Consider the following 14,956-nt stretch of genomic DNA (forward strand, 5'->3'; position numbering starts at 1 on the left):
AAATCAGCACTTGTTTACTTCACTTGTAGGCCTCTAACATTTAAGTATGATTACCTGCTACAATTTTTGCTTTTTATTTATGTGCTATTCAAATGTGGGCTTTTGTACATTTTTAATAAAAAAAGCATTTCTGTTTTGCATATAATATTCACTCTTGCAGTTTGACAAGCATCAACTAATATGAAATTGGGACCTTGATTCCCTTGATTTGTGTATTGTAGAAGCTTTACAAATGCGAGTGAGAGGCGTGTACTTGCGATAGGTTAGGAGAAAGATCTGCAACAGACACTAAGAGATTGATTCTCCAAGGAAGCTGCTAATGTCCTCAATACATTTCTGACTTTATTAGAAATCAGAGAGAATTTCATGACTATTTCAGGGATGTGGCAACTGTCAGAGTTTACCAGGATTCCTCAGATGTTTACTTTTAGGTTTTCAGAAATGTATATAGTGCCTAGTTATGAGTGTGCAAATGTAATGCATCCATTGCATTAGCACTTGCTAACGTATTAAAGTTCTCCTTTGTGAAAGTATTTTACGTTCTTGGGAAGACTCTTCCCATAGTTTGGTGGTTCCCCTCTCCTTTCGCACCCTTAAAGGGGAAGTACTCCAGCCCTTCACAGGAGTAAATCAGGAATCATTTTCACGATGGGAATGTACAATCAGAACGTTTGTGATTACCCACAAAATTACATGTATTTGGGTAGTCACCACTTTTGTCAGGTGCCTCTGTTCCTAAAAACTGAAAAATATACCCATGTAAAGTAATTTCCTCACTGGTAAGGAGATCAAATGCATCTTTTCCGAATTACAACGTATAAGTATTTGTACTTGTAAATTATGCTATATGTGTGCTTAAGTAACATGTAGGTGCGCGAATAGGACTGTGAATACAAATGGAGAAATGCTATTAAACGTTTGATTAAGCTACGGGTTTAAAATCGGATGGTACTGCAGTGATGTTTGATCATAGCCCTGTTCTTGACCTGCAAAATGTGTTGCTATTATGTGAAGCAAATACTTGGAAACTTGCTATCACCATTCATGATCTCCTGAGGAATGCAAACCTGGCAGCTAGGATGAGCATGCATTGGAAGAAAATGCTTGTACAACTTTAGCTAAATTAACGGAAACATCAGAACAAGATCTACCATCAGTTACACCAAGACGGTTGAAGGATAGTGTATACATTAGGTATAGAAAGCTTCTGAATATATGACCAATAGAGCAACTAATGCATTAGAAAAAAGTGTGCGCTACGACATTGTATTGTCATGCTTTTCCATGTGTATCACATTTATAAAGGTTCAAGTTTTGCATTGGCACGTTTGATTTTAACCGAGAGGTTGGCTCACAACATACAATACTTTTGCATTGCTTGAATTTGAGCTATTATTTACATTTAAAAGACTCAGTTGTTCGAAACACATTGAATGATACATTTTGCTAGAAGGATTTAGAGCAGCAGTGTTACATTTGTGGTACTCACATCATGGTCTAGAGTTATAGGATCACCATTTCTCTTGGGAATTTAAAAAAATGCAAAGAATCAACAAATATTTCATTCGATTTGTGAAGGATGTATAGATGAATATTTGAGATAGTAACTTATTATTATTATTTTTTTTCAGTCTAAAGAACAATCTGACTTCAGCGTATCATCTCGAATCTCCTCATCACCTACTCATAGCCTTTACGTCTTTGTAAGAAACTTTGTCTGTAGAATAGGAGAGGATGCAGAACTCTTCATGGCCCTATATGATCCCCTGAAACAAAGTATTGTAAGGTATGCCATTTCATTATCTTGAGTCGATTTACTTTACGTGCATCAGAGAAAACAGAATGGAGCATACAGTATATCAAGGAAATTAATAAAACACATCTGGGGTATCAAACATAGTTCATCAGCAAAAATTGAATTCAAGCTCATGCTAAAACTGAAATGCAATTAAGGTAGTAATCAATCCAAAATGTCCTTTACCTTTCCTACCCTAACAAGCACAATATTTAATTAAATGGATATACATTTTTCTAGTCTCACAAATCACATAGTAATAGTAGTCTCTGGCACTAAAGGGAACTGCTTTGTGTGAGGAATGCTGTTACTTGCAGTGCAGTTAGCCAAAGGCAGAAGTGGGCTGACCCACTGTTCCATGTAATATGCTATAGTAGGAGGAAGATAAATGTTTATGACACAACACCAGACCAATGGTTGAAGAAGGCTGGCGGAACGACCCAATAAGTACATTATACATAACGTTTTAGTAAAAGCATAAGATCTTGACTAACGCCAGAATTTAAAAGGGTTTAACTCACTTACATGAGTAAATCTTCAACTATTTACAGTGGCAGAATGGATGAGATGAATGTATGCAAATTTGTGACTGTTTCAAAGCCATCCCCATCCCCCTCTCATCGCCCATGGAGTAGGATTTACACATTCATATTATTATACCAAGTTGCCCCTCCTCCAACAGCTTTGAAGATAAGCGTTGGCAAAGACAATATGGGTGACTCTTATACATTAAAGTGCTTCTCCATGATTGACAAGTTTGTGTATGCAGTTGTTTCAATGGGTTAGTGGGTGGATGTGAGAATGAGTGAACCACTGGAGTGATGAGTGAATGCCTGTATGGATGTCTGAGTGAACAGAAAATTGAGCCGTTTGCCACTGCTAAAAAGGGTTGCAGCATGTACAAATTGAAGAAAGTTGCACTTTTCTCAATACCCACTTTATTATTCCTTGTGCACGTCAACCGTTTTTAATTTGAATAAAGTTCACAAGGAATAATAAAGTGGGTATCGAGAAAAGTGCAACTTTCTTCAATTTTAGATTCACAAGGTCGCATCGTGGGATGTGATTCTTTCACCCTTTTTATTGAACCAATTTTTCTTTTGGTTTGCACACTACATTTATTATTTTACAAGGCAAGATGACTGCCAATGATGATGAAAGTGGGTACAGCTGGTGAGTACCAACCAGTGAGCCCGATTGGTGGTGCGCACGTAAAGGGTCATCTTGCCTTTTCACAATTTTTTGATTGCGATGTTTAAATTTGTTGCACCTTTCACATCATTCCCCTTGTATGTTGGTCAGGGGTAATAGAATACGGGGACTTCCAATTGTAAAATAAACGCTGTTTTAAAATTGAAGGTAAAAAGTAGGAGGTTACTATCTCAATAATGAAAAAAGAGGCGTATACGGGAATGAAAGTATTGTGGATCCCTACCTCTACCTATATATAGATTATTTCAGCCTGAAGATAGGCACCTTCACAGACCAGGTCTTTTTTGTATTTATGCGCATTATTTGCGACGCCAATAAGTCAAACTTTCAGTAATGTGAGACCTATAGCATTGCAAATGCTTGTTTCCATGTTGCCTCCTGAATCTTGCCATCTACTCTTAACTTAGATCGTACAAGAGGAAGTGGTTAGTAATACCCCAAGGAGATCTTTACAAGAGTGCTTCCCCCCATCTGGTCAGGGCTTCCAACACAAATGTCAAGTGCTGCTTTCCGTTGTAAAGAATTTCATACATATTTCAACAGGATTTCAGCAGGAATACTGAAATATTTATTCCCATACTCTAATAATAAAAAAAAAGATGGTGTGTGCAGAGACAAGCGGTACAGTGAGTTCTGGGCTCATGTCTGACATAATTAATAGGCGAGAAATCCAAGGCTACCTGTAACCTGTAACCCCGATTTCTGATGAGTTTTACAAATAAAAGTATGCCAGACATGACCCCATAATTAGTCGGCCGGCTGTGTGTGTTTTTATAGATGGGTTACTGTGCCATGCTTTAGTTTCTGGGGGGGGGGGGGGGGGGAAGAGGGGTGGGGGCAGCTGGGATGAGAGAGGTCTTGACCGGTTTGGTGTGCGAGCCGGCTGGCAGAGTTTACAGATTTTCACATTGATGTTGTGTATACAGCAGGCTGTTTGGTCTGCTGGTTTGCTTGATTTTATCGTACACCTTTCAAAGCCTTTAACTCTGCATCTTATGAGATAAGGTTTGGTGGCTAACCATTTGTTTTTCACTGGTTTGTCAAATTTGGCTTTTTCTCAATCATTGGATCCACTGGATCGTGGTGGGTGGTTGCTGGTGCTGATTGAGATGCCTGATGGGTGTCTTGGAGTGAGTGTAGCCACATTTCGAATGGCTCTTAGAAGAAGTTTGCCAGGCTAAGTGATATTGAAGTTTCTCGCACAGAAGACAATAGCGTCTGTTGGCTCATGTATTACCATCTCTTTGAGTCTGTCAGTCGGTCTGGAATGGATAAGGGTGTGATCAGCCCAGGAACGGGACTGGTAGCCCCTGATGCTCAATATTTGATACAATGGAGGGCCAAGGTAATGGCCTGCATCATGGGCTGGAATGTGGACCACTTATGCAAATCCCCCGTTGTCTTTATCATAACTACATAATGAATGACTGGTTAGTTAAGTTGTAATGCTGAAGCCTCAAGGCAACTCAATATCATGTGTTCTGCTAACTAACTCAGCTCCACTCATTGCGTCTGCCTTATAAGCAGGCCAAGACACAAGCCCACGAATTTAAGTTTACAATAAGACCACTTTATCAGATATACTGACCCTCTCGGCTATCTTGTGGTGCTCCAATGTGAAGCCAAGGCCCACGCATCACATGACTGTCTCAGAATGTCCTTTAGTGTAGATACGTCAGCTAGGCACCACCTTGTGCTCACATCATCGATAGACACAGTGGTTAAATCTTACCAACTAAATTGTGTGTAAATACATTCAAAGCTCTGGGAGCTTTCTTTTTGGGCTGTGCTTCATGGCGCTGTATCTTTGTAGATGTACTGCAACAGGTTCTGTAGATTGAATCACAAATTATCGACTTAACAAATAACTGGCCTTCTCTTTTATGCTGTCCCTGAACTGTGGTCGTAATTTAATTTAACCGTCAGGTTTGCTACAGCTGTTTAAAATTCATGTCATTACGTGTTTTATGTGAAAAGACGTGGCAATGGTGTTTCATTTATCTACCACCCTTGATTTAAATGTCTCTATCGTGTAACTTCATCCACTACTTCCTGATTTGGGCCTGTTCAAGCTTTTCCTTCTACCGTCATTTTAGCACCTGCAAGGTCTCTGGCACCACCAGTGATAGGTGTCAAGAAGGGGTATTCAGAGCTCTCGGCAATAAGAGGGGACTTCCATCTCATACGGAGGCCACTGGATGTGGTCTGTGTCTGCCTGTAATTTCTCCAGGGTTCTCTAAGAGCCTTCAGCCTTGGAGAGATGTCTCCTGTGAAGCAGTGTCTGCAGTGTAAGAGAAGACACATTGACGCTCCCAGGTCAGTGATTGGAACTACACAGTGACGCGTGAATCAGATGACTTCAATATCCATCATCCGGGAATGTGTTAAACGTCATCTCGGCCAGCAGCCTGCTCTGGTCATGTGTGGAGGTGGTGCACATAAGCACCCGGAGCACCGGGAACCATGTGTGCGAGGCGTCCATTCTATTATTAGTCTGTTTGCCATGGAAATTTGAACACATTTGTAAATTCATACTCTTTTAGAGAGGCAATTTGTGTAAAGTGCCAAAGAAGCTGGCAGTAGGTTTAACAAGCAACAAGGCAATATGAGGGGGAGGGAGTGACATTGTGGTCTTGGAGCAGAGAGCAATAGATGGGGACCAGAGCCGAGCCTTACTGAACTTGCAGGGGTAACTCGTGTGATAAGCGCTCTTAGGTTGAAAAAAAAGAGTCTGGAAGCAGTGCCCTACAATGCGCGCTGTGTTAGCTGAGAGGTAATAGGGGGTGCACTCGGGGAGGTCTAAACACCAGTAAAGGCATGACCTATGCATGCCTTTTGCGAGTGGGGAGGACAGAAAAATGGAGCAAAGGTTGTGCCAGCAAATGGCAAGCCTATTGGTGGACTGCAAGCCCAGATGTAGCTCCAGCATGTCTCTGTTGCTTTGTTTAAAAAGCAAACACAGACATTGTGGTCTGCTGTCCCCAGCAGGCCACCAACCCTGTGATTGTAGCTCATTCGCAAGGATCGCAAATTGTGACCTGCCGGTTGAGTATTGATGAGGCAGGTCATTTGCGACCCCATTGGGAATCGCTAAATATGTCTGAGATACATTAGTACATTATGATCTGCGTGTCGCAAAATATCTCAATTTGCGACCCACAAAATGCAATGGTCATACATCTGGCCCATATAGTAATTGAGTGCATGGTCAATGAAAGGGTGAGAGTATGAAAGCAGCACACAGCTACACAGAAAACATACATGCATGCACCGCAGAGGCAGTGCATATAGAACCCATGCACACAAAAGCAAGCACACGTGTAAGTGCTGCCTGAGGGATGCATGTCTGTTCATATGAGTCAGTTTCTGTTGTGACTGTACTTATTCTCTGTTTACCTGCTTTTAGTGGTGTTAGTCTGTGCATGCACTGTAAAAGAGACAGCCACGTTGGCTTCTATGTCCTGCATCTAAAAGGAAACACCCAAAAACCCTGTACAGGAAACATACATGAGAGCTCTGCAAAAAATGAAAATCGATACTGCAGAGCTGAAAAACATTAGATACTTGCTCAGGGGGTTGCATAAGTGCAATGAACCAGGGTGGAAATGCTTTAGAGCCCAGTAGAAGGGAAATGCACCTGATTACTGCACTCATGAAGGCCATTCACAAGTGCTCTACATCGAGAAGGAAACATACACAGGAGGAAAGTAAAAAGGGGTGTTGTCACTAATCAGGTAAAATTTCCTGTGCCTCATTGGGTGGTAGCCCTTGTATATCAGTAGAAGCGCTATCCTTCGTAAAGGGGCGTCCCCCTTTAGCACTCATAAATGCAGTTTGCTCATTTCATTAACTTCCAAATGAGTATTTGAGGCTGTTATAAATAAAGTTTTATTTGTTTCGAACTGAACTTTAGTATTTCAAAAAATAAATCAAGTCATTTGACTGTGGTTAATCCATTTAATCCATACTTATGTTATTTACACTTCATTGACGTCTTACACTTCTGAAAATGTTACAATTTGTCATAAGCCCAATGCATTTTGGGCCGTAGCCCTTCTTTAGGGGAAAAACTCTGAAAATAAAAATATTGGAAATAGTGTATTTGTCAGTCAAGGCACCGAGCCTTGTATATCGCCATGAAAAAGAACCTGGACACAAAGGAAGAAGAGCGGGAGAGGGAGCACAGCATTGGCCGGTCCATGTTGTTTCTCCCTGGCAACGGCTGTCCATCAACTGTCGCTCACCATTTCACACTGAATATATATGTCTTATCATCGAAAACAATCAACACTTGTTCTGAGGTTTGCAATTATTATTGCAGCCCAACATGCTTAATGTTTTTAAAGCAGCTTTTCTCACACCTTCACTCGAATCTAAGGGTGTCCCTATTATTGAAGATCGAATCCAGTTCTTTGACCTGATACAAGACTCAACAAAAGTGGGAGAAAGACCAGTCTAACCCCATTACCCTGCCTTCTTAATTTCTTACCACTTTTCACATCAGCCATCCAGTGGAAACCCCAGAAGGTACTTGGATTATATTTTGCTACATGGTGTTGAAGCATGGAGTGGAATAGACTGGCAAGACAGCCCCAGTATGCACATTCAAAATAACTAGCTGGTCTCTGTTCACTGTGCACCAACTTCTTTTTTCAATATCAGTAACAGGGAAATTTCCAACATAATGCTTGATAGCTACATTTGAAGCTAGATTTGGTATTTTGTATGTCACTTCACTGATAAATTGACTCCTTAAAAAGATCACTACTGATTAGATTGTGTTCAAGTTCGAGTTTAATCACTTTCGGCTACAAAGCTTTTATGGACCCATTAAAAACTAAAAGCAAACATGCAGAAGCACCCCAGAAATAGATACTGTGGACTAAATAGAAAATGGAATACTGAATGAGTTGTCGAAGACCAAACTGAAATTAGAATGAGAATTTCGTTTAGTAGCTAAGAACACAGATTATCATGCCCAGGGAATATCACAGTTACAGAATTTAGCTACAAATATAAATGATTACAACAATAGGTCAGATATAGTGATACAAATCTCTTCAGGAAGGGGGGCTGACATGTGGTGTAAACAGTGAGGACTTTAATAAAAAAGGATCCACAATTATTTTCAATAAATATTCTTCTTATGGCTCTATTAACCCATAGTGAAGTTCTTCCTGACTTCGCTCCACAATAATGCACTGTTTCTTTATTGTCCAATCTTGAATAGTCATCCTCCTCATCATGTTGAAGTCTGACGCTATGACTATTCTGTCCTCATGACCCTGCTTTGCCAAGTCCCTCAGATGTGGTGTTACGACCAGACCTACTGACTGCTGACTTAGAAATTGGGGAACCGGGTTCGAGTTTAGGTGTTGGCTCAGTATCGACTCACCATCCTGTAATTCTGGGCAAAGCACTTCATCTCCCTGTGCCTCCCCAAAAAATGGTTGCTCATGTAAAGAGTTATAATACCCTCAGCTCTAGTTTGGGCTATATAAAAAAATGCCAAAAAAACATGCTAAAATGTAGTTCCTAAGTGCCCAAAACTTCCTTAGTTCCGCTTTGTCGGCATTGGTTTTATTAGGTCTTGTGTTTACAGTGCATGCGCTGTCTCTATGAGAGATTTTGTTTATTGTTAGAGGAATTGGAGCCCTCCCATTACTTACCGTTGGTGGGCTTCACCGCCACTCTCAATTGCTTGCTTCCTACTGGTCAGTTTTGTGGTCTGTACTTCCCTCTTCTCGCATGTGACCCTCCCCCAGAGCATAGCCCAAGTACTTGTGTCCTTACACTGCTTAAACTTTTGGGGCCTATTTTTTTCTTGTTGTGGAGCCACTCTACAGAGTGCATCTTTCCTAGCTGGCTCTGTCGTCTTTTCCATCCTGTCTGTGTTTGCTCGGCTCCCTTCGTTCCCTCTCTTTGCAGTGCCCCTGCCCTTGTTTGTTTTAACTTTCTATCTGTTTGCAACTGCATCTCAGCCATTTGCTTACTGTGTTATTCTTTTAACAATTTTAATTTGCCTGAGGTTATCTGTTTAGGGCACAACTGTGAGGGGGCCTTGCACACTTTATCACGTTAAGAGGACTGCTTGCCTGTTATACACACAATCTGTCACATTTCGTTTCCATTGAGATAAGAAAATGTGCTTCCCACCTCTCTTCACTTGCAATGTTATGGGGGGAATTGTATTCATCTTTTTAGATGCGTATGTTAATTAATGTGCACCCTTTCCATCAGTTTAAATTAAATGATTCATAAATTAAAATTAAACAGTCCTTTCAACTAAACATGATGCGTATTTACTATCAAATTACCAATTATCCACCATACTTATTACCTAACACTACACATCCCATTCTCTATATTAAGCATCACCAACCCCCATAAAAAGGTGGTGTTCATTATATCATAATACTTTTTTAAGACAGCCATTGTTTGTGTTGCTACTTCCCTTCCATTTCATATTTTATTTCAAAGCTCATGCCATCCCACACGCATTAAGAGCAATGGCTGTTTCATAGCAATTTAAAATAAAACATTGAACATACTGTACAACCTCAATACTGTACAACACACCTATGGTAAACTAAACCAATAGCTCTTGCCGAGGTGAAACCTATTGGCTTACCAATGCTTGTTTCCCTTTTGCCAGTGAACAGTTGTGCTGTCTTCCTTTTTGAAGTCCTCTTTATCTAATAACAATCATACAGGATTTGTTTAGGTACATTCTTGGCATATTTGTCCTTTATTCCTGCCCATTAGTTACTATTTAGAATTAAAACATGTTTTTGCAGTTCAATGATAGCATAATATGCCAATACAAATTCTGTATTTCTGAAGAGAGACTGCAAATGCCTTTACTCTGTAATCTAACATGACTTCTTCAGTCAGGACACTTAAGGGAATGATGAAAAATTGTACTGTGTTATAATACCAAGGCTATCAGAGTCATAAAACAGATAAATTAGGTAACGACTGAGGCAGCAGACAGAGTCAGCGTGGTTTAAGGTTATCAATGGAAACAGTCACATACTTGTGGTGCGTGGAAAAACACCACTTGTCTGATCATACTGAAAAATGAGTGCTGAAGGTCAGTGCTATCCCAAGATTGTTTACAGATCTGCAGATGTTTGTGAAATAGAGAGAGATCTTGCATCTGAGGAACATGATGCCCTTAGGGCGGTTGTCAATGCCAAGGTCCTGTAATAGGAAGCTTAAAATGCTGGCTTAAATCCTGCAGCGTGGGATAATGTGTAGGGCAATGGATTGCTTTGTCACTTAGGACTAAAATCCATCACATTCAGTGCCTGTGCTGATTATCGGTGAAGCAGCATTTTTCTAAAGGGGATTTTTCATATGCGCACACTTGACACCCTCTAGACATTGTCATGCAGAGCAAGAAAGGAGCACCTCAGCATGAATAACATTTTACTGTGCCGAAGATCTGAATAGGAAAAGAGTGTTGCTGTATTCCACTCCTATTAAAGGAATTGTAATGGCTACAAAAGCAACGCTGCAAGAAATTGTAATTACAGCCCCATATTGCAGCGAGCAAGTCTGCAAGTCTTGATGGTCTGTAGTCTTCTAGTGAGTTTCTTGGTGATCTCGGCATCAAGGGTGTTCCCACAGTCCATCTTACTGGTGACAAGTGTGCGAGTTAGAGTTTTTCTTGTGTTGCCTGGGAGCCATTTGAAGCCCGCCCCCAGCATCTTCAGGGTGTGGAAGCAGGATGCAGTGACGGCGTTTGCTTGTGCAGTCTTGTCCAGTTTTCTGGGTCTGGGTCCATGTTTGGCCATCTACCAGTTGAAATGCCATGGTGAGGTGTTCACTATTTCCCTCTTGTACATGTTGAGCTTGATACAGGTGGCTTTCATCCAGTTAGCGGGTTTGGTCATGAAGGCGGTTTCTTGTGTTGAGGGTCTTGTCCAAGAAGGAGAGTACGAGTTGCTTGTCATCTGCATAGGGGAAAAGGTTGCTGTGCACAGATGACATTGGCGAGTGGGATCATGTGTGTGTTGAATAGGGTGGGGTTGAGAGATTCTTGAGGGATACCACAGATTTGTTTGCAGGTTTCTGAGGAGTAACCAACCTTACAGCTTGTGTTCTATCTGTTAAGATGCAACAGATCCAGAGGAGAGAGGGTCCGAGATGCCAATCTCGATGAGTAGTGAGACCATGTCATATGCTGAAGAGTGGTCCAGGAGAATGAGGGCTGCCTTGTCTCCTCTGCCAGGATCAAGTGGATGTCTTCTGTGGTGGCAATGAGCGCTGTTTCTGCACTGTAGTTGAGCCCAAATCCAGACTGCATGGCATTGAGAAGCTGGTGGTTGCTCAGATGGTCAGTGAAGAGTTGGCTGATTAGTTTCTCTACGACCTTTGTTGGGTATGGTAGGTGGGAGATAAGTTTGTATTTGGAAACCGTGTCTGTGTCAGTGGATGGTTTCTTGAGCATGGTGGCATGTTTCCAGGTGTCCGTGAATGTGGATGAGCTGATGGAGGCATTAAGAATGGGTGTTAGTTCTATACTGATTGGCAGGAGTAATTTGATGATGGCGTGGTTAGGGCAAGGGACAGATGGAGCCCCCAAGTTAATAGCCTTCATGGTAGCAGCAAATTTGCCAGTGGTGATGTTAGGCGTTGAGGCCAGGGTTCATTCATCTGCTGTGATGGCAAGTTGAGTTGCAATGATAAAGGGGTCCGGTTGAGAGTCAAAGTTACCAAATATGGAGGTGATTTTTTTGCAAAAGAATTCTGAGAGCTTGTTCCAAAGGTCTTGTGAGAGACTGATGTTTCTGTAGGCAGCAGGAGGCATGGTGAAATCTTTGATGATAGTGAAATTTTCCTTGGTACTGTTAGTGCTGGCATCGATACGATCTGCAAGAGCTGTGCACTTGGTATTATATATCTACTGGTGATAGCGTCTAATGGCTGATTTGAAGATGTCTTTATCTGCAGTGACTTATTCTCCATTTGCGCTCCAGTTGCTTGCAGTAGCAATTCATCAGCCTGAGTTCTTCTGTGTAACAGCTGGCTGGGGCTCTAGCCTTTGGGTTGTACTTGGGAAAGCCAAGGCATGCAGGGATCCAGCTTTTGGGGTTTTTGATGGCATTCAGCAAGTTGCTGGTGTGTTCAGGCGATGCTCGCAGAGGGTGGAAGCCCTCTCCTCTTTTGTGATGGCTTTCCAGTTCTGGCTGGCTGATCCTGTGGTGGTAGGTCTGTGATGGTGTGGGAAGAGTATACTGAAAATGATGAGCGCGAGTTCTGTCCAGGTCACAGTTGCTGGCTTGTCAACTGTGATGTTGCTGATTCAGGAGAAAATTGAGTGCAATAGGTGTCTGGCAGAATGGGTCGGTTTGGTAACATGCTGGGTGAGGCCAAGATTTCTGAGATTTTCATGAAGGACCATAGAGTTTTGGTCAGTGCAGACTTCTAGGTGAAAGTTAAAGTCTCTGTGGAGGACAAACACGCTCGCTTTGATGATGAAGGGTGCAACAAAGCCTGTGATGTCACTGGCAAAACTGGTGGTGGGTCCAGGTACTCTCTATGCAAGGGTTCTGCCCAGGGAGAAGTTGACTGTGAGGTGTATCTTGAATGTCAGGTGTTCCATGCAGCTGGAGGGGGTGTCCATGTAGGTGGTGCAGCTGATGGCATCTTTGAATACGATGGCTACTTCACCTCCGGACTAGTGCTGATGTTCTTATCTAATGATCTTGTAGCCAGAAAAGATGACAGTAGCGATGTCTGGTGCTTAGGTTGGGTGTAGCCATGGTTCTGGGAGAAAGAGAAGGCCTGGAGTGTGGCTATGCAGCAGTCCCCATATCTCTGTGGCATGTTTGGTAGCAGGCTGGTGTTCGGGAGCATGCATGTGAGTGTGGCGTGTTGTTTGGGTGCTGTTTGTTCTGTGTGAGTGAGTGGGCTGCCAGGTGAGGTTGGTGCATAAGTGGTGGCTGTAGAGTGTGGGATAGTGCATGAAAACTTGCAGGAAGCACAAGTGAACACTCCTTCTGTGTTCTGTGGTGTGGTATGGCAGCAGGGTAGTGAGCTGCAGCCAGGGTTAAGGGCATGGAGGAGCACAGCAGTGTATCAGTGGATAGGGGGAGAACCAGTATTCCTGGTACTGGGTGAGGTCCAGGCGTGAATGGGTGCAGATGGGCTTGCCTTCGGTTTGCCAGCGTCCGTCGCCACTGCAGCCACCATTAAATAAGTCCTGGGAGGATAGAAGGGCGCAGGGTGCGGTGGGCGGGAAACCAGTAATGTCACTTTTTGGGCCGAGAGATGATGGGAAGTCCAGTGATCTCACTTCCAGTGCAGATGGATGATGGGAAATGAAGTCCTCTTGCTTGGCTTCTTCTCTAAAGGGAGTTTTGGTGGGAAACCAGTGATGTCACTTCCTGTGCCGATAGTTGGGGGGAGTCCAGTGATGTCACTTCCTGTGCAGATGGATGCTGGGAAGTTAAGTCCTTTTGCTTGGCTACTTCTTTTAATGAGAGTTTTGATGGGAAACTAGTGTTGTCACTTCCTGTGCATCAAACCGGTGCGGACTTAGGGGCAGATTTATGTTGCACTTGCGCCACTTTTGCGCCGCCGTTGCGTCACTTTTGTGGCGCAGCAGCGGCACAAATCCTGCACCATGGTGCGGGGTATTTACAACGTGACGCATCTGGGAGATGCGTCACGTTGTAAAGCCCTGCGCCACATGTAGGCGTTCCAAGGCAGGTGGGGGCGTTCCGGCGCAGGAACGCCTCCTAAAAGTGGCTGAGTGAAATCTACAAGTTTTCACTCAGTCACTTTTAGGCCCATGCTGCGTCAAAACCCTGCGCCTGCTTGAAGCAGGCGTAAGGATTGATGCAGCATTGTACAGATAGGGCCCCCCAGAACAATGCTGGAGCTGCGTCGCGCCTGCGACGCAACTCCAGCAATGCGCCACTTTTACGGCACAGATGCGTCACGCATCTGTGCCGTTTTTGCCCCATGGTGCGCCGCATTATAAATGCGGCGCATCCATGGTGGCGCAGCTGTGGCGCATAATAATTGGCGCATACCTGCTGATATGCAGGGATGCGCCAGTTAACATAAATCTGCCCCTTTGTCTTTAACTTCTGAGTTTAAGGGTTATGTGATGTAGCTGAATTGTTGTTCTCTACAATCATGGGTCTTTTCATTAATGTTTATATAGTCTCTTGTTCACTATTGACGCTTGTGGCTTTATAGTGCATTCATGTATTCATTCATTTGTGCTCATTTGTTGGCTCATATTGTGATATGGTACTTACTGCATTTTAACTCATGTTTTGTTCTTATTTGTTTGTGTTAAAGGAAAGGCAACATATTAGGTATTGAGGTGTGGGTAGAATGTGGGAACAAATGGGGAATGGTGGGGAGTGTGATATTCCAGGACAACAGTTACTAACAGGGCCTTGATGTCAACGGAGTAATTGAAGGCACTCACAAAAGTTGTCCAGCTGATAATGGATCTTGTTTCAAGTGTGACAAATAGGGAACATTTTGCACCTGTGGGCTTGTATCCCATCCTTGTTGCCATTGAACAGACAAAGAAACCAAGTGGGTAAGTGTTGCACCTGGCCCTCGCTCTACGATCACTTCCAAACATTTTGTCTTTACCCTCCACTTTTTGCTGAATTTGTTTTTGCTGACTCAAGGATTCTGGGTACTTTATTATTGCCAACCAGTTCTAACATGCTTTTGCTATTTCCTCAAAACATGATTAAATTGGCTTATACCCAATTGGCATATTTAGTTTACTTGTACATCCCTTGTAGAGTCGTCTACCATATACCCAGGGCCTTTAAATGAAATGTTACTAGTAGGCCTGCAGCAAGTATTGTGCCAACCACTTAAGTAGAACCTTAAAACATGTCCCAGGCCTGCCACTGCATCCTAAATGCAGTTTTAAACTGCCATGTCGACTTGGCATTTAAACTCTCT

The 14,956-nt window shown here is 42.7% G+C and overlaps 1 protein-coding gene across 1 annotated transcript in view; it reads left to right on the forward strand.

The window, feature by feature from the left end:
- Positions 1–14,956, forward strand: part of DOCK2 (dedicator of cytokinesis 2) — a 1,824,799-nt gene that overhangs the window by 254,584 nt on the left and 1,555,259 nt on the right. The window contains exon 8 of the mRNA XM_085617853.1: positions 1,632–1,786. Within this exon, the coding sequence (XP_085473979.1) occupies positions 1,632–1,786 (155 nt within the window). The remainder of the gene's footprint in view (positions 1–1,631; positions 1,787–14,956) is intronic.

Source organism: Triturus cristatus, chromosome 7, assembly GCF_964204655.1.
Source record: "Triturus cristatus chromosome 7, aTriCri1.1, whole genome shotgun sequence".
Classification (NCBI taxonomy): domain Eukaryota; kingdom Metazoa; phylum Chordata; class Amphibia; order Caudata; family Salamandridae; genus Triturus; species Triturus cristatus.